We start from the raw sequence: 14,364 nt of genomic DNA, 5'->3' as shown, positions 1-14,364 counted from the left end.
TGATTTTTGACTTGGATTCTTCTTTAAACAGCAAATCCACAGAACCTAAGCTGTGTTGTCCTAATTCTGCGTGATTGTTTAAGAACAATCAGAATTCACTATACAGTGGGGCAAAAAAGTATTTAGTCAGCCACCAATAGTGCAAGTTCTCCCACTTAAAAAGATGAGAGAGGCCGGTAATTTTCATCATAGATATACCTCTATGATGAGAGACAAAATGAGAAAAAAAAATCCAGAAAATCACATAGTTTGATTTTTAAAGAATTTATTTGCAAAATATGGTGGAAAATAAGTATTTGGTCAATAACAAAAGTTCATCTCAATACTTTGTTATATACCCTTTGTTTGCAATGACAGAGATCAAACGTTTTCTGTAAGTCTTCACAAGGTTTTCACACACTGTTGCTGGTATTTTGGCCCATTCCTCCATGCAGATCTCCTCTAGAGCAGTGATGTTCTCGGGCTGTCGCTGGGCAACACAGACTTTCAACTCCCTCCAAAGATTTTCTATGGGGTTGAGATCTGGAGACTGGCTAGGCCACTCCAGGACCTTGAAATGCTTCTTACGAAGCCACTCCTTCGTTACCCGGGCGGTGTGTTTGGGATCATTGTCATGCTGAAAGACCCAGCCACGTTTCATCTTCAATACCCTTGCTGATGGAAGGAGGTTTTCACTCAAAATTTGATGATACATGGCCCCATTCATTCTTTCCTTCACACGGATCAGTCATCCTGGTCTCTTAGCAGAAAAACAGCCCCAAAGCATGATGTTTCCACCCCCATGCTTCACTGTAGGTATGGTGTTCTTTGGATGCAACTCAGCATTCTCTCTCCTCCAAACACGACAAGTAGAGTTTTTACCAAAAAGTTCTATTTTGGTTTCATCTGACCATATGATATTCTCCCAGTCATCGTCTGGATCATCCAAATGCTCTCTAGCAAACTTGAGACGGGCCTTGACATGTACTGGCTTAAGCAGGGGGACACGTCTGGCACTGCAGGATTTGAGTCCCTGGCGGCGTAGTGTTACTGATGGTAGCCTTTGTTACTTTGGTCCCAGCTCTCTGCAGGTCATTCACTAGGTCCCCCCGTGTGGTTCTGGGATTTTTCCTCACCGTTCTTGTGATCATTTTGACCCCACGGGGTGAGATCTTGCGTGGAGCCCCAGATCGAGGAAGATCATCAGTGGTCTTGTATGTTTTCCATTTTCTAATAATTGATCCCACAGTTGATTTCTTCACACCAAGCTGTTTACCTATTGCAGATTCAGACTTCCCAGCCTGGTGCAGGTCTATAATTTTGTTTCGGGTGTCCTTTGACAGCTCTCTAGTTTTGGCCATGGTGGAGTTTAGAGTGTGACTGTTTGAGATTGTGGACAGGTGTCTTTTATACTGATAACGGGTTCAAACAGGTGCCATTAATGAAGGTAACGAGTGGAGGACAGAGGAGCCTCTTACAGAAGAAGTTACAGGTCTGTGAGAGCCAGAAATTTTGCTTGTTTGTAACTGACCAAATACTTATTTTCCACCATATTTTGCAAATAAATTCTTTAAAAATCAGACAATGTGATTTTCTGGATTTTTTTTTCTCATTTTGGCTCTCATAGTTGAGGTATATCTATGATGAAAATTACTGGCCTCTCTCATCTTTTTGAGTGGGAGAACTTGCACTATTGGTGGCTGACTAAATACTTTTTTGCCCCACTGTATGTAAGATAAGGAATGTTAGATTTCTTTCATGATCTATTCCACCAGTGTTTGTAGATACGAGTTATAAAACGCCTTACAGCATAACTAGAGTTGATGGCATTATGAATATTATTTTGTGTCTTGCTGCCTGGGGTTTCACATCTCCTCTTGTATGCTTTTCTTTTCTTTGGGTACTCCACCTTCCTCTGACAGCTCCAAAAACATCGATTGCTGAGTTAACCGAGACCCATACTACGAAGCGAGCTCAACGTAGAGGGATTACTCCCAGTTTAACCAATCCAAAACAATGGCAAACAGTACCAGGAGGCTGGTTATCAACTCCCTAACTCAACCCAACTAGGACAGGTTGCAAATCTGTCAACGCACACGTATAAAGGGCGGGTTCAGGACAGCGCACCAATCACAATCATGATCGCAGAAGGCAGAGCGCCATAGTTCTCATGAGAGGAACAGAATTCATTTTACAGAAGTCAAAAATGGTGGCAGCATGAATGAGACACACAGAGGCATTTGACACAGTCTGCATATCTAATCCTGGAGTGGCATACAGTTATTTGAAGACAGTGTTCCTCACTCTGGAAAAAAGCCCAAACACAAATCCCTGAGGAACTCCTCTGGTTTCTGCATATTTTATCCTTTCTCTGAAGAAATCAGTGAGGTTAAGCATTTTTGGATTAAACAGAAGAAATGTCTATATTCTTTGTTGTCTAACAAGTGTTTTCACCTTCCTTTTTTTTTAAGGAATCGTTCGAGAGAAGGCTCACAAATCGGAGAGCATGCTGCAGTCCATCTCCACCACCAGGCTCTCCGTCCAGCACCATCTCTGGTAGGTTATCTGCGGTTCTTTGTTTTTCTCTGGATACTCCAACTTCCTCCAACAGCCCAAAACAAGACTGTTTGACTTTAGTTCACCTTTGTTCAACCATGGCTGTTAGTTCTTTTTTGCTATTGTGACCATTGATCTGTCATCCATCCATCCATCTAACTTTTGTGACTGTTATTCGTGTTTTAGCCCCAAAGTGTCACTCAAATTTAATTCAGTTTTGTAGGGAAAACGTTCCAAGACTGCAGCATTTCTGACACATCTTTACTTGATTACAATTAGCTCTGCTTAGACTCTGTTTGGTGAAACCGCTTCACTAAATTAGCTGGTAAACCGCATTTTAATTTGTAACATGTGTGTTTGCGTGTCTAACCATCCAACAACCCCCCCCCCAGTAGTTTGTATTCGCCACCAATCTATATTTGTTATACCTTTTAATGGTGTCTCAAACGAAACAGAAGGCAGGCCATTTTTCCCCAAGCCTTTCTTGTTTATATGAGTGTCTTTATGGATCTTTAATCATAAAAGTATGATTCCAAGGAAAGAAAGTTCACCATCCTGTAGCAATCAAAGGGTTTTATCCATACTGACATGTTGTGTATACTCCCAAAACAGTCTTGACGGAAAGGTGTTTCATTCGATTTGAACAAATCCCTCCAAAAAAAAAACCCAAAAAATGTATTTCTGACAGATGTTCCTGCCTCTGCCCTGCAGAGCCTCGTTGGTGCGTCCATTTACAAACACACAACAAAATGCCTGACATTTCTTGCAGTTTCTCATCTGGTTTTTAGCTCCGAGTCTCAACAATCAAAGGCGAAAAGAAAAACAAATCTGAACAAACTCCTTTATGTGCTCCGAGGCAGCTAACCGCAGCTTCAGAGCACCACCCCCCCAGTGTTTGCGCAACACAAGTTCTGTCAGGCGTTATTATATCAATTATCCCCTTTGTTCTTCTGCTAATGAGAAATACGTCCAACACGTTGGGTGCTCACATCTTTCTGACGTAGCTGCACCTGCCAGCTCATTCATCTAAGGAAGAATCCGTGGGATGTGTCTGAATATTTATGAGGACTTCTCCTTTTCTTTTGATCTGTCAGGCCTCTCGTGTGCGAAGACATCCAGGCAGATGTGGAGGACGGACAGCTGCAGTTCTTCTACGTCCTGGCGTTCGTCCTACGAGGTGACTTTTTTTTCCCCCTCAAACCTTTAACGATCTTCAGACGAGGCGCTCCATCTCTGCCAGATATCTTCTCTGTTATCACTCAGGAAATCTGCTTTCATCAGTTCCTTTTTTTTTTTTTCATTCTTTCCGAGGCCCATTTGCAAGATGTTGGTTTGTTATGGGAACAGTGAGATTTCGGGACACACGTCAAGTGTATCGACATGCAAGGTTTGATTCTGGGTGAAAACCGGTCGCAAATAAACCATTTCCACAAAGCTGAAGAGAAGCAGAGGTCATGCATGTATGCATGTTTTATAGTTTATTTGAGATGTGGGAAAAGGAAAACTTTGATTCCTTTCTCAAGAGAGAAATGAAGACAAACAGTAACGTCTTTGAGCAAATAAGTCTAGATGTTGAGGCAAAAAGCATGAAGGGATAGCTGAACATGTAGTAGAATCGGTGGAAACAATCAGTGCTAAAAGTTAAAGCTGAAGCAGATCCGGACCACACAACATCACTACAACCCCCAAAATGTACCAGTAAATCCAGCAAAGACTGGCTGGGTATAAAAGAAATTGGGAATATATGGATCTAATCAAAGCCGCAATGCCCTTGACATGGAAAAAGTGGATGAACTTCCCTTAGGCTGCAATGTTGGTTTGTTCATGAACATGTCATTGAAATGAACTAAACATTTGTGTGACTAAACTAAATCAAATCACATCTATTAACTTATTTGTTACTTTATCCAATTAGTTCAAATCAGCAATCGCAAGCTGGTACGGAGGGAGTTCTTCTGGAATACCTGAGCTAATGGCTAAAGTTAGCATGGAATACCTCAGAGCGAATAACTAAGACTATCTAGGAATAGTTCAGAGCGTTTTTTTCTTTTTTTTTCAATCATTGCACGCAGCTACTGCTCACACTGTACAGTGAGTTCACAGCTCACGATGTATGTACAGCACGATCTCATGCGATTTACCTGCTCACACTGTGCGACTAAAAACCACTGCGGACTCAGCTCCGCAGTGAGCTGGAGCTCTGCTCTGTAGCTCTCTATCCTGAAGCCAAACAAATAAAAGGGGAATATGAAGCTCACTACAATGAAACGTGCTGCCTTGGCAATTTGTGCAATTTTGTGCTGAAAGCCCTGAAAATAAAAGGCAGCGACGTATTTGGACAAAGACATGGCTGAGCAAACGTGGCTACTACGGTCTGTCAATTTTACAGAAAGAATGCCATTTCACTCGCACCGCTGCCATGCTTCTGTGTTTACATCTGCAAGGAAGAAGAAATAGAAGAGTCCTTGTTTGCGCACTGAGCGATTTGCCCAGGATGGTCTGGAGAAAATCAAACATGTTTTGGTTTTCTCCCGACCTCACGATTCCTGATCAGCAGGTGGTCGTGAGAGGCTGATCGCCCCTCGTAACCCTCTGTACACTACACGACTCAAGACGCACGATCAGGCTGAAAGTCGGCCCAATCGAAAAATTCTCGCACGACCAGTGTTGGGCACGTTACTTTGAAAAAGTAATTCGTTATAGTTACTAGTTACGCCTACCAAAAAGTAACTGAGTTAGTAACTCAGTTACTCCACAATAAAAGTAACTAGTTACTAGTAAAAGTACTTTTGCGTTTCTCGCCCCGGTAACCCTCACCACCCAGCCCCCACCTTCTCGCCGTGTGTTTCTAAAGCCAGCTTAATAGAGCGGACGACAAAGACAAGAACCTGCAGAGTTTTGCATTTATTGCAACTCAACGTAAATGACATCGGGGGGAACGCGATGTGAAGTTTTTTAACAGGGCACTCAGATCTGGTGAGTTTATGAAATTAATAACTGGGGATGTCTAATTCTGAAATCCTGTGTGTTTGGGTTGTTATAGATACTGCAACATCTATCTATCCATTTATCTATCTAGATCTATACTCTGTGTGTGACATAAAATATGGATCTCCATCCCTGCCACAAAGGCCATCAAATAATGTTTAGAATAAAAAATACAGTACGTTGAAAAGTATCCATCCATCCATCCATCCATCCATCCATCCATCCATCCATCCATCCATCCATCCATCCATCCATCCATCCATCCATCCATCCTTCCATTCCTTCCATCCATCCATCCAGATTTCTCCTTTTCTCCATATAGACTAACATTTGATCGTTCACGCTCTCCATAGTTCCCCTGTGGTGCGAGCACAGGGCGACTGTTATGCGCCTTTAGCGAGCATGCTCGTTTCCTGTCGCTTGCGCTGTGAATCGTGCCGCCTGCGCTGTGCGGAGATGCAGGGGAAACCGTATGTGATGGGGAAACGCAGCTCGTTGTAACACCGGTATTTCCATCTGGAAAACGCTGTTTTGCTGCTGGAGTCCTCCTCACTTTCCATCTCTCTGTGTGTGCTGTACGTTAACACCCGCTAACAAAAACACCCACCTACCCAACTGACAGACGGAATCTCACTATACATCAGCCATTCTCATCCTCTCCTCTCTCATGACAAGGCGCGCACGAGTCCTTTCATGAAAAAAGGTTCATTGTGCGACCTGAGTAACGCGCAGTAACGGGGTGTCTGCAATAATAACTGCGTTATGGTTACAGTCAAAGTAATTAGTTAGATTACTCGTTACTAAAACAAGGTAACGGCGTTAGTAACGCCGTTACTTCCATCACTGCGCACGACTGGAAAATCACCCCGAAAATCGCACAGTGTTCGCGCGGCTTAATATCCTGGAAAGCCTCAGAGCTACCAGCTAAAGTTAGCCTGCAACACCTCATAGCTAATGGCTGAAGTAATCTTTAAACAGGTCAGAGCTCAGAGATAATTCAGGCATAAGTTAGCCTAAGTTAGGCTTAAGTTAGCCTACAATATCTCAGAGTTGATGACTAAGGTTATTTTGGAATAGCTCAGAACTAACACTTAAAATTAGCTTGGAACACCTTGGAGCTAACGGCTAAAGTTAGCCTGAAACACCTCCAATCTAAAAATCAAAATCAGCTGGAAATACCTTAGAGCTAACGGCTAAAATTAGCCTGGAATAACTCAGCTATCAACTAAATTTAGCCTGGAATACCTCAGATATGATGACTAATCTGACTTATCTTGGAATAACTCAGAGCTTACCGGTACAGGTAAATTTACCCTGAAATACCTCCAAGCTAAATGCTAATGTCATCTAAAATGGTTGAATCTAGCTTCTCCAAGCTCTCCTACTAAACAGAGAAATGCTGCAGAGGAGGGATTCCCCCTGAAGTGCTGACTGTGATTCACTTACGCTAAGAATTAAGAATATTTCATGCCACTAATTCCCTTAAACTATTATGTTTTGTTTTTTGGCCTGAATTTAAACCCAAGTCTTAAATTCCCAGCAGTATTCGAGGTTAAAGCTTTAGGACAGACTTTATGGAAGTTAAATGTTATCCTAGATGCACATATAAGGTTTTAATGAGCAGTCACGTCATATTAAACAAACAGCTCTATAGCATAATCATCCAACTGTTGTGCTCAACAATCATATGACTTATATTCATGTGAAAAGCAGGTTGTTTTTTTTTACTTGCTCCATAAATCTCCTAGATTGTATAAAAACTATATTTTACTTTCTTCACCGGGTTTCTCTGATTTAAGCAGAAGTGCTCAAGGAAACATCACTAACCAGGAGTTTAATCTTAATAATAAAGCTGTTGATACAACAAAATCGCCCAACAAATCGTGAAAATCCACAAAAACCCTCCAGGAAATGCAAACAAGGTTTTTCCCCTCACACTTCTCATTTACTAGATAAAATCTTTGCACATGCTTCAGAATATTGATCTATCTCCAAGAATCTTCACCTGTTTGGCCTCAGGCTTGCACAGAAGCCTGATCCAAACAAGAACCTTGAGGAGCGTGAAGTCCTACGTAGTCTGATGATGTTTTAGATTAAAGGACTGCGTTAGCTGAACCAGGAAAATAGAGTCTATCCATCCATTCATAATGAATGAATGGTATGTTGGTTTAAGGCGTCCATCCATATACTGGAACCAGCAGTCTAGCCACACCCACCAGTCCACCCACTGATTCCTCCCTTTTTTTTTTCTCAGAATCCATTTTTAAAACCTGACCACCACAGAAATCCCTACCATAAACTCATTGTGAACTTTTCCATTTATTGTTTTGAACTTAGTACCAAAAAGTTAGGAGAATTTGGGTGTGGAAAAGGGTGGAACTTGTGAAAATGTTGGCAAGAAAAAAAACAAATTGATAAAAGCCATTGTTATCCTTTATAATAATTGTAAAATTGACTAAAGGAAAAAGATTACAAACAAGAAAAAGGGGCGCTTCCTTTGATCTCCCCTCAATCTATGGCAAGAAGGGCCAGAAAAGATGGAAAACAGGAGGTGATTTGCGGCCAGCCGCTGACGTGAGCCGCTTGTCAACAGGCCACACTGACCTTTGCCAATAAATGAGGCAGAAATATACTGTTTAGACTCAGTGGCTTGACAGATGACTGTATTTGCATGCGTGCGGTTAGGGACCAAATGTGTTGGTGCTGCGGGGCGCACGTCAGCTCCGGCCTGCTATGCTCTCTGCTCTGCGCCGAGGTGGCTGGCCCAACACAGCTGAGCCTGTCTGTGGAATTTCAGCTGGCCCAGTTCTAACACGTCCCGATCTGCCTTCTTATTTCTGCTTGTTACAGTTTCTGACATGCAAAGCAATAAGTATGCGACTGAAAGGCATTTAAGGAAACTTTTTAAACATCATTGACCCGTAAGTGTTCACAAGGAAGAAGATAAAATCAGCTTTATGTCGTTTTTTTTACCTCTAGGCTGAAAAAAATGCCATCAAATAATAGGTTTGTTACATTTAGGGCCGAACGATTTTTGCCAAAAATTAAAATTGCGATTATTTTTAACTAAAATTGTGATTTTTGGTTAAAAATAATCAAAATTGTGATTGCGATTTTATCTCGATTTCACCAAACTTGTGGGGTTTTTCCACCCCGGCTTTCAGTTTTTGAAACCTTGGTGGCCCAAAGTCTGTTGTTGTAGGGCTTTGTAGTCTTTGTGTGAAAAATTCTACCTGCGTGCACGGACCTGCCTACTAGCTGTGTGGCGACAAACCCACTTCAAGTGTTTTACTTCCATCTAAAGGGCTGGAGTGATAAATGTTGTCTCTTGCTTTTGTCAAATATAGTGTGATTGAAATTGAGTACTTTTGCAAATTGACAATTGCGTTTGGTTAAATTGTGATTATATTGCAAATGCAATTAATTGTTGAGCCCTAGTTAAGATTCCTACAACATTAAACTAAAAGTAATAAGAAAAATCCCTGTGTTTGCAGGTTGGTTTAGATTAAGGGTGTGCAAAATAATCGTCATGACGATGCATCGCGATTCTAATTTTTGTGATCTACTGCATCGGTTCTTGAAGGCAAGAATCGATTATTAAAAAAAACAAAAAATAACAAATAAAATACATTAATGGTTGGCACACATCAGCCAAACCAAGTGGAATACAACTTCCAGTCCAGCAGATGTCGCTGCGGATGTGTTGATGCCCGCTGCTTTGTGTCACAAGCATGTCCGGCCGTGGGATACTGCGACGAGTCATATGAAATAAAACATGGAGGACACTATGAAAACTCGCCCCGCGGCTCCATCACATTTCAAGTCAGATGCTTGGATGCATTTTGGCTTTAAAAACAAAGAAGGTAAAAATGAAATTGCTATGACGCACATCATTTGCAAAAGGGGAAATGTATATTTTAATGTTTTCGTTTCATTGGTTTAAAGCAGCGGTACATAACCTTTTTTGCACCACGGACCGCTATTAGTCAGGTAATATTTTCGCGGACCGGGGGGGTGGGTAATACGGTACCAAAATCTATGGATTTTACCATCCACCATGTTGACGTGACATTTGCTTCAACACACAAGTAGCCGCGCGTGCAGGAATGTGGACGTCTTCCGGAAGCAGACTCCGAGAAAGACGGACATTGCGAGCGCAAGACAGCTTGTGTGATACCCTCATTATGGAAAACAAACGTTGAAATGCATATGATGCAGCTTTTAAGTTAAAGGCAGTCAATTTGGCAGTAAACGAAGGAAATAGAACCGCTGCATGTAACCTTGGAATCAAAGAGTCAATGATGAGACGTTGGAGACGCCAGCAGGAAGAATTTTCTCAATTCAATTGTGTTGAAATGTTAATAAATAGGAGCTTCCCCAAACAGTTGCCTCTTTCCCAACAATCCTCTCTGAGCACCAACCATATGGTAATTAAACATTAAAAAAACCTGCGGCTTATAGTCTGGTGCGACTTGTATATGTACAAATCATGCAATTTAGCTTCTGCGGCTTATATTCAAGTGCGGCTTATAGTCCGAAAATTACGGTATATCTTGAGTTCATAACCCGTAGAAACAGTTTTCATCTAAACTAAATTTTTCACATTTTACAGAAAAAAAGTCCTTTATTAATCTTTTTTTTTGCTTGCCCAGGCACCACACAGGCATCTGGCCAGTGCTTTAAAACTTTGTTTTCCCAAAGTCATGTCTTAATTGGTGACGAGGACGTAAAAAATTTCCATTAAAAAAACATAACTTATGGTTATTATTCATAAGTCTTATTATTATTCATAGTCGTATTGTCGAGAGTCTTTTATTCTACCATCCAGCATGTACTTCAAAGCCCTTTAAGGTGGTAAAACATGAGAGAAATACCCCGGAATTTGTGCATTGACTCAGTCAGTGATACAGTGGCACTTGTTTTTGATTCTTTAACGATTCTTAAAATAAAGAACGTCGTCATTAGTCAATGTGGTTATCAGCAGGTCAGAAATTAATGGAAAAATGACCAGAGCTGTAATCTACTTTTAGACTCTAGATTTTTATTTTTTTTTTATTGAACCTGAGTTTTTTTCAATGTCAGATAGTCGGGTTCTCAGCTTTCTCATTCAGATTTGAAGCTAGTTTGTTAAAATGTTTTAATACGTAGCCCCTTTTTGGCATCTTTTTCCATTATTACATTAGTTTTAAGGCCAAATCTGGTCAGTATGTCATAGTCTGGATTTAATCCAGAAATAGATGTCGAAAATCGGGCTGTGTTTGGTCAGCCTGATTTTGTCCCATTTTAGTCCGATATAGACTCTGAAAGGTAACTTCACTGATATGAAAGTTAGAGCTTTTTATCTTTCACTTTACAACCAAACGTAGTTGTTGTTTGGACGTAAAAGATGTTGTCTTTTCAACAAATTTTTGCTTGTCAGGTTTGCTTCTTCCAGCACATGTTTTGGTTTCTGTCACGTTCCTTTGAATAAAGAAGGTTGTCTTCTGTCAACGTGGTAATCCGCAGGTCAGACATGAATGATAATAGGGCTCTAATTTTTGCATCTCTACATCCATTGTATCCGTTGTTTTGTCTCCTTTCAGTCTTTGCTTCTTCCAGCTCTTTTTTGGTTTCTGTTATGGACCTTAGAATAAAGAACGTCATTATCTGTCAACATGGTAACCAGAGCTCTAACTGTTGCATTTCTATTTCCAGAGTTTTTAATTGGACCTTGATTTGTTAAATATTTCTGTATTTAGTCTTTGATAGTCCTGTACTTGTTTTTTATCAAGTTGGGAGCTATTTTGGTCTAAGAAATTAGTTTAAATGGCTTATTTTAGCAATTTTTTCCCCCCCATAAAATCCCAATTTTTGGATTCTTCCGTGTATCTGTTCCTACATCCCCTTTTAGTCTTTCCTTTTTCCAGCCTGTGTTTTTGTTTCTGTTATGGTCCTTAGAATAAAAAAAACAACCTTATCAATCAACATTGTAATCCACAGGTCAGACTCAGACTTGTTCTTGATCAAGTTGAGAGCTAGTTTAAGCTAAGAAGTTTCTTTAAGTAGCTTGTTTTGCTTATTTTTTTCCATAAAATCCCAGATTTTTGGATTCTTCCCTTATCCATCACCACATCCTTGTTTAGATCTTTGCTTTTTCCAAGTTAAAAATACTATAGAATAACCATTAATCTATATTAAACTACATTATACTTTATAAATGGAGTGAATATTTTCTTCTAGATGAGAGCTGGTTGTCTCTGACCGTCCTGGCGACCCGAGAAACCCTCTATCTTCTGGAAGAAGACCACCAGTGGAGCAAAACCAGCTCAGCAGTAACTGAAAACAGCGAAGCATGTAGCGGAAACGTGGTGGTGATTGAAACTCTCCCAATCAGCTGCGTGAGCTCAGTGGTTTTGTTGCCCTCGGACCAGCACAGGATGGACATTAAGCTTTTTGACGAGGTTAGTATATCCTGAGGAGTCTTTTTGTTTGCAGTCGCTGATGCAGACGAGACAATCAGACCCAGCTGCCACTCAGACTCTTCCTTCCACTTCATCAGAAAGACATAATGAAGGGAAAAGGTCGCCTGAGGTTGCAGAAGCTCAACATTCATTTAAAAAAAACAACTTCTTTTTCTACCTGACTCGGCTGATGTTTCAATGAAGTTTTAACTTCATCATGTCGTGTTCTCATGTTTTCTGCAGACTATGAAACAGGAGAAGACATGGTGCGTGCGCTTAGAGAGCGCGGAGCTCCTTCAGGGTCTGTTATCCTGGGTCAGAACGCAGTGGGAGGCCATGTTCGGAGTCAAGCTGCAAACAAGTCTGCAAGACGACCCGTCATGATGGGGAAAAAAAAAAGAAAAAGAACTGCTGAAGTTTTATGCTTTAATTGTGTGTTTGTTTTCAGGCGGGGGTGGGGAACATGAGCGAGCATGAACGACGGTGCATCTTTGTTTTCTCTGCATTCAGTCTGGTCCCATTACGCTTTGTAGCTCTAAGCCAGGAGCTTGGAAGTGATTGCATTCATTCATGTGGTACACAAGGAAAAAAAAAAAAAGAAAATATCCTGCTTGCATAACTTCTCCAGGAAAAAAGAAAACATCCCCGGTGAACTTTTCCACCACTGAATCGAAGTGCGCCTTGCTTCTTTGTGAAGATGTCATGTCCTCGTCTTGTGATGGATCTAAATGCACGTAATTTTGTTCCAAGATCACCCGTAGCGTTAAGCAAATGGAGGGCAGCGCTCCGCCGCCGTCTTGGCTGCGTCGAGCTGAAAAAGATGCAGAGGAAAGAACCTGATTCTACGTTAGGGTCTAGTTCATCTGCAAATTATTGCTATCAGAAGATTTAACCTAATTTTAGTTTAGATACTCATCAGCGCCATCTTTGTGACAGTTTGAAATGTCTTCCCCAGCTGTTACAGAGGTGCAAATTCAGGTTTATGTTTCCACTGTGATGTGACATTAAGTAATAGGTGTTTTTTGCCTTTATGGATAAATACAACAAGCTGACTTTTATTTTTCTATAAATCTCCCGTGTGTGTACTTGGATTAATAAAAAAAAAAAAATTTTTGTTTGTTCTGTTGCATGTCCTTGAACGATTTCGCTGGTTCCTGTTGCAAATTTATAAAACAGACGCATCTTGTTTAGCGATGATCCCACTGATGGACTCATGATGGCCGCTTTTGGAGGGAAAAATCAACTCGGTGCTGAAATTTCTCGAAAAGTGGGTTCCTTTTATCCCGTTTGATGCAGATTAATCATCACATGTTTTACATTTTAATGGTTTTAGTCATCATCTTTATTTTCATGTCTGCTCTTGCTGTTTGGGGAGGTTTGAATTATGTGAAGGGGCTAAAACTCCACAAGGACTTTTAATCTTGACTTGATACTTGTTCAGGCAGAGTTACTTGAGCGTGATTGATGCTAACATTTTTTAGAGAAGCCAAACCAAACCGCCTGGCATTTATTGAAAAGGGCTTCAGTGAAAGACAGTACCTTTACTTTTTTTATCATTTAAAGGTTAGTTATAAGGACTGGAAAGGAATGTGGCTAGAAATTATTTTTTAAATTTAACTTGGATTTGAGATAAAAGCACTTGCTTTTGACTAATAAAGATGCTTGTCACTCCAGAGGAAAGCCTGTCCCCAGAAGTGAAGAGAATATGATGTGTAGAACGCAATTTTAAAATTCAATTTCACTTCACTTTCAATTCAGTTTATTTATATAGCGCCAAATTCACAACACATGTCATCTCAAGGCACTTTACAGTTCAACCAAATCATACAGTCAAATTGATACAAAGTTTTCTATCTAAGGAAAACCAGTTGATTGCATTGACTCATTGACTTGGATGCAATCCCTCACACTAAGCATGCTTGTAGCGACAGTGGAGAGGAAAAACTCCCTTTTAACAGGAAGAAACCTCCAGCAGAACCAGGCTCAGTGTGAGCGGCCATCTGCTGAGGCCAACCGGGGTTCAAAAGAATGCAGTTCTTTAAAACTCAATCTGAAAAAGAGAAATTTGAAAATATAAAATCTGTAAATAAGATCGTACAGATGGGCACTGATGAGTCAGTATAAATTAGTATACTTCAATGTAAACTTAAAGTGGGCCAATTGAATCCCAAGAAGTACTTTTTTGTGGCTAATATATTTGGATCAATTAACTTGGTAGACTTTGGACGTATATGTATAAAAATTAACCTTAAAGGTATTGTGGAGGATTTTTGCGAATTTAATGCACAACCCTGTACCCGCTCCCGAGAGGGAATGCCTATTAAACCCGTGCGAAAGCACAAGCCCAATTCTCATGCTCGCTCTGTTTAAAAGTTGCTGTTCTCATCAATTAATATATACA

The 14,364-nt window shown here is 40.6% G+C and overlaps 1 protein-coding gene across 1 annotated transcript in view; it reads left to right on the top strand.

Moving 5' to 3' along the window:
- The window catches only part of LOC119780793 (serine/threonine kinase 11 interacting protein), a 55,907-nt gene extending 42,839 nt beyond the window's left edge, over window positions 1–13,068 (top strand). The window contains exons 23-26 of the mRNA XM_038280946.1: window positions 2,451–2,535; window positions 3,630–3,712; window positions 11,743–11,963; window positions 12,207–13,068. Of these exons, the coding sequence (XP_038136874.1) occupies window positions 2,451–2,535; window positions 3,630–3,712; window positions 11,743–11,963; window positions 12,207–12,347 (530 nt within the window). The 3' untranslated portion in view covers window positions 12,348–13,068. The remainder of the gene's footprint in view (window positions 1–2,450; window positions 2,536–3,629; window positions 3,713–11,742; window positions 11,964–12,206) is intronic.
- Window positions 13,069–14,364: the final 1,296 nt, after the last annotated feature.

The sequence above is a fragment of the Cyprinodon tularosa genome, unplaced genomic scaffold (genome assembly GCF_016077235.1).
Source record: "Cyprinodon tularosa strain WSP-4 unplaced genomic scaffold, ASM1607723v1 ctg166, whole genome shotgun sequence".
NCBI classification, from domain to species: domain Eukaryota; kingdom Metazoa; phylum Chordata; class Actinopteri; order Cyprinodontiformes; family Cyprinodontidae; genus Cyprinodon; species Cyprinodon tularosa.
This window is presented reverse-complemented; position numbering and strand designations above follow the sequence as displayed.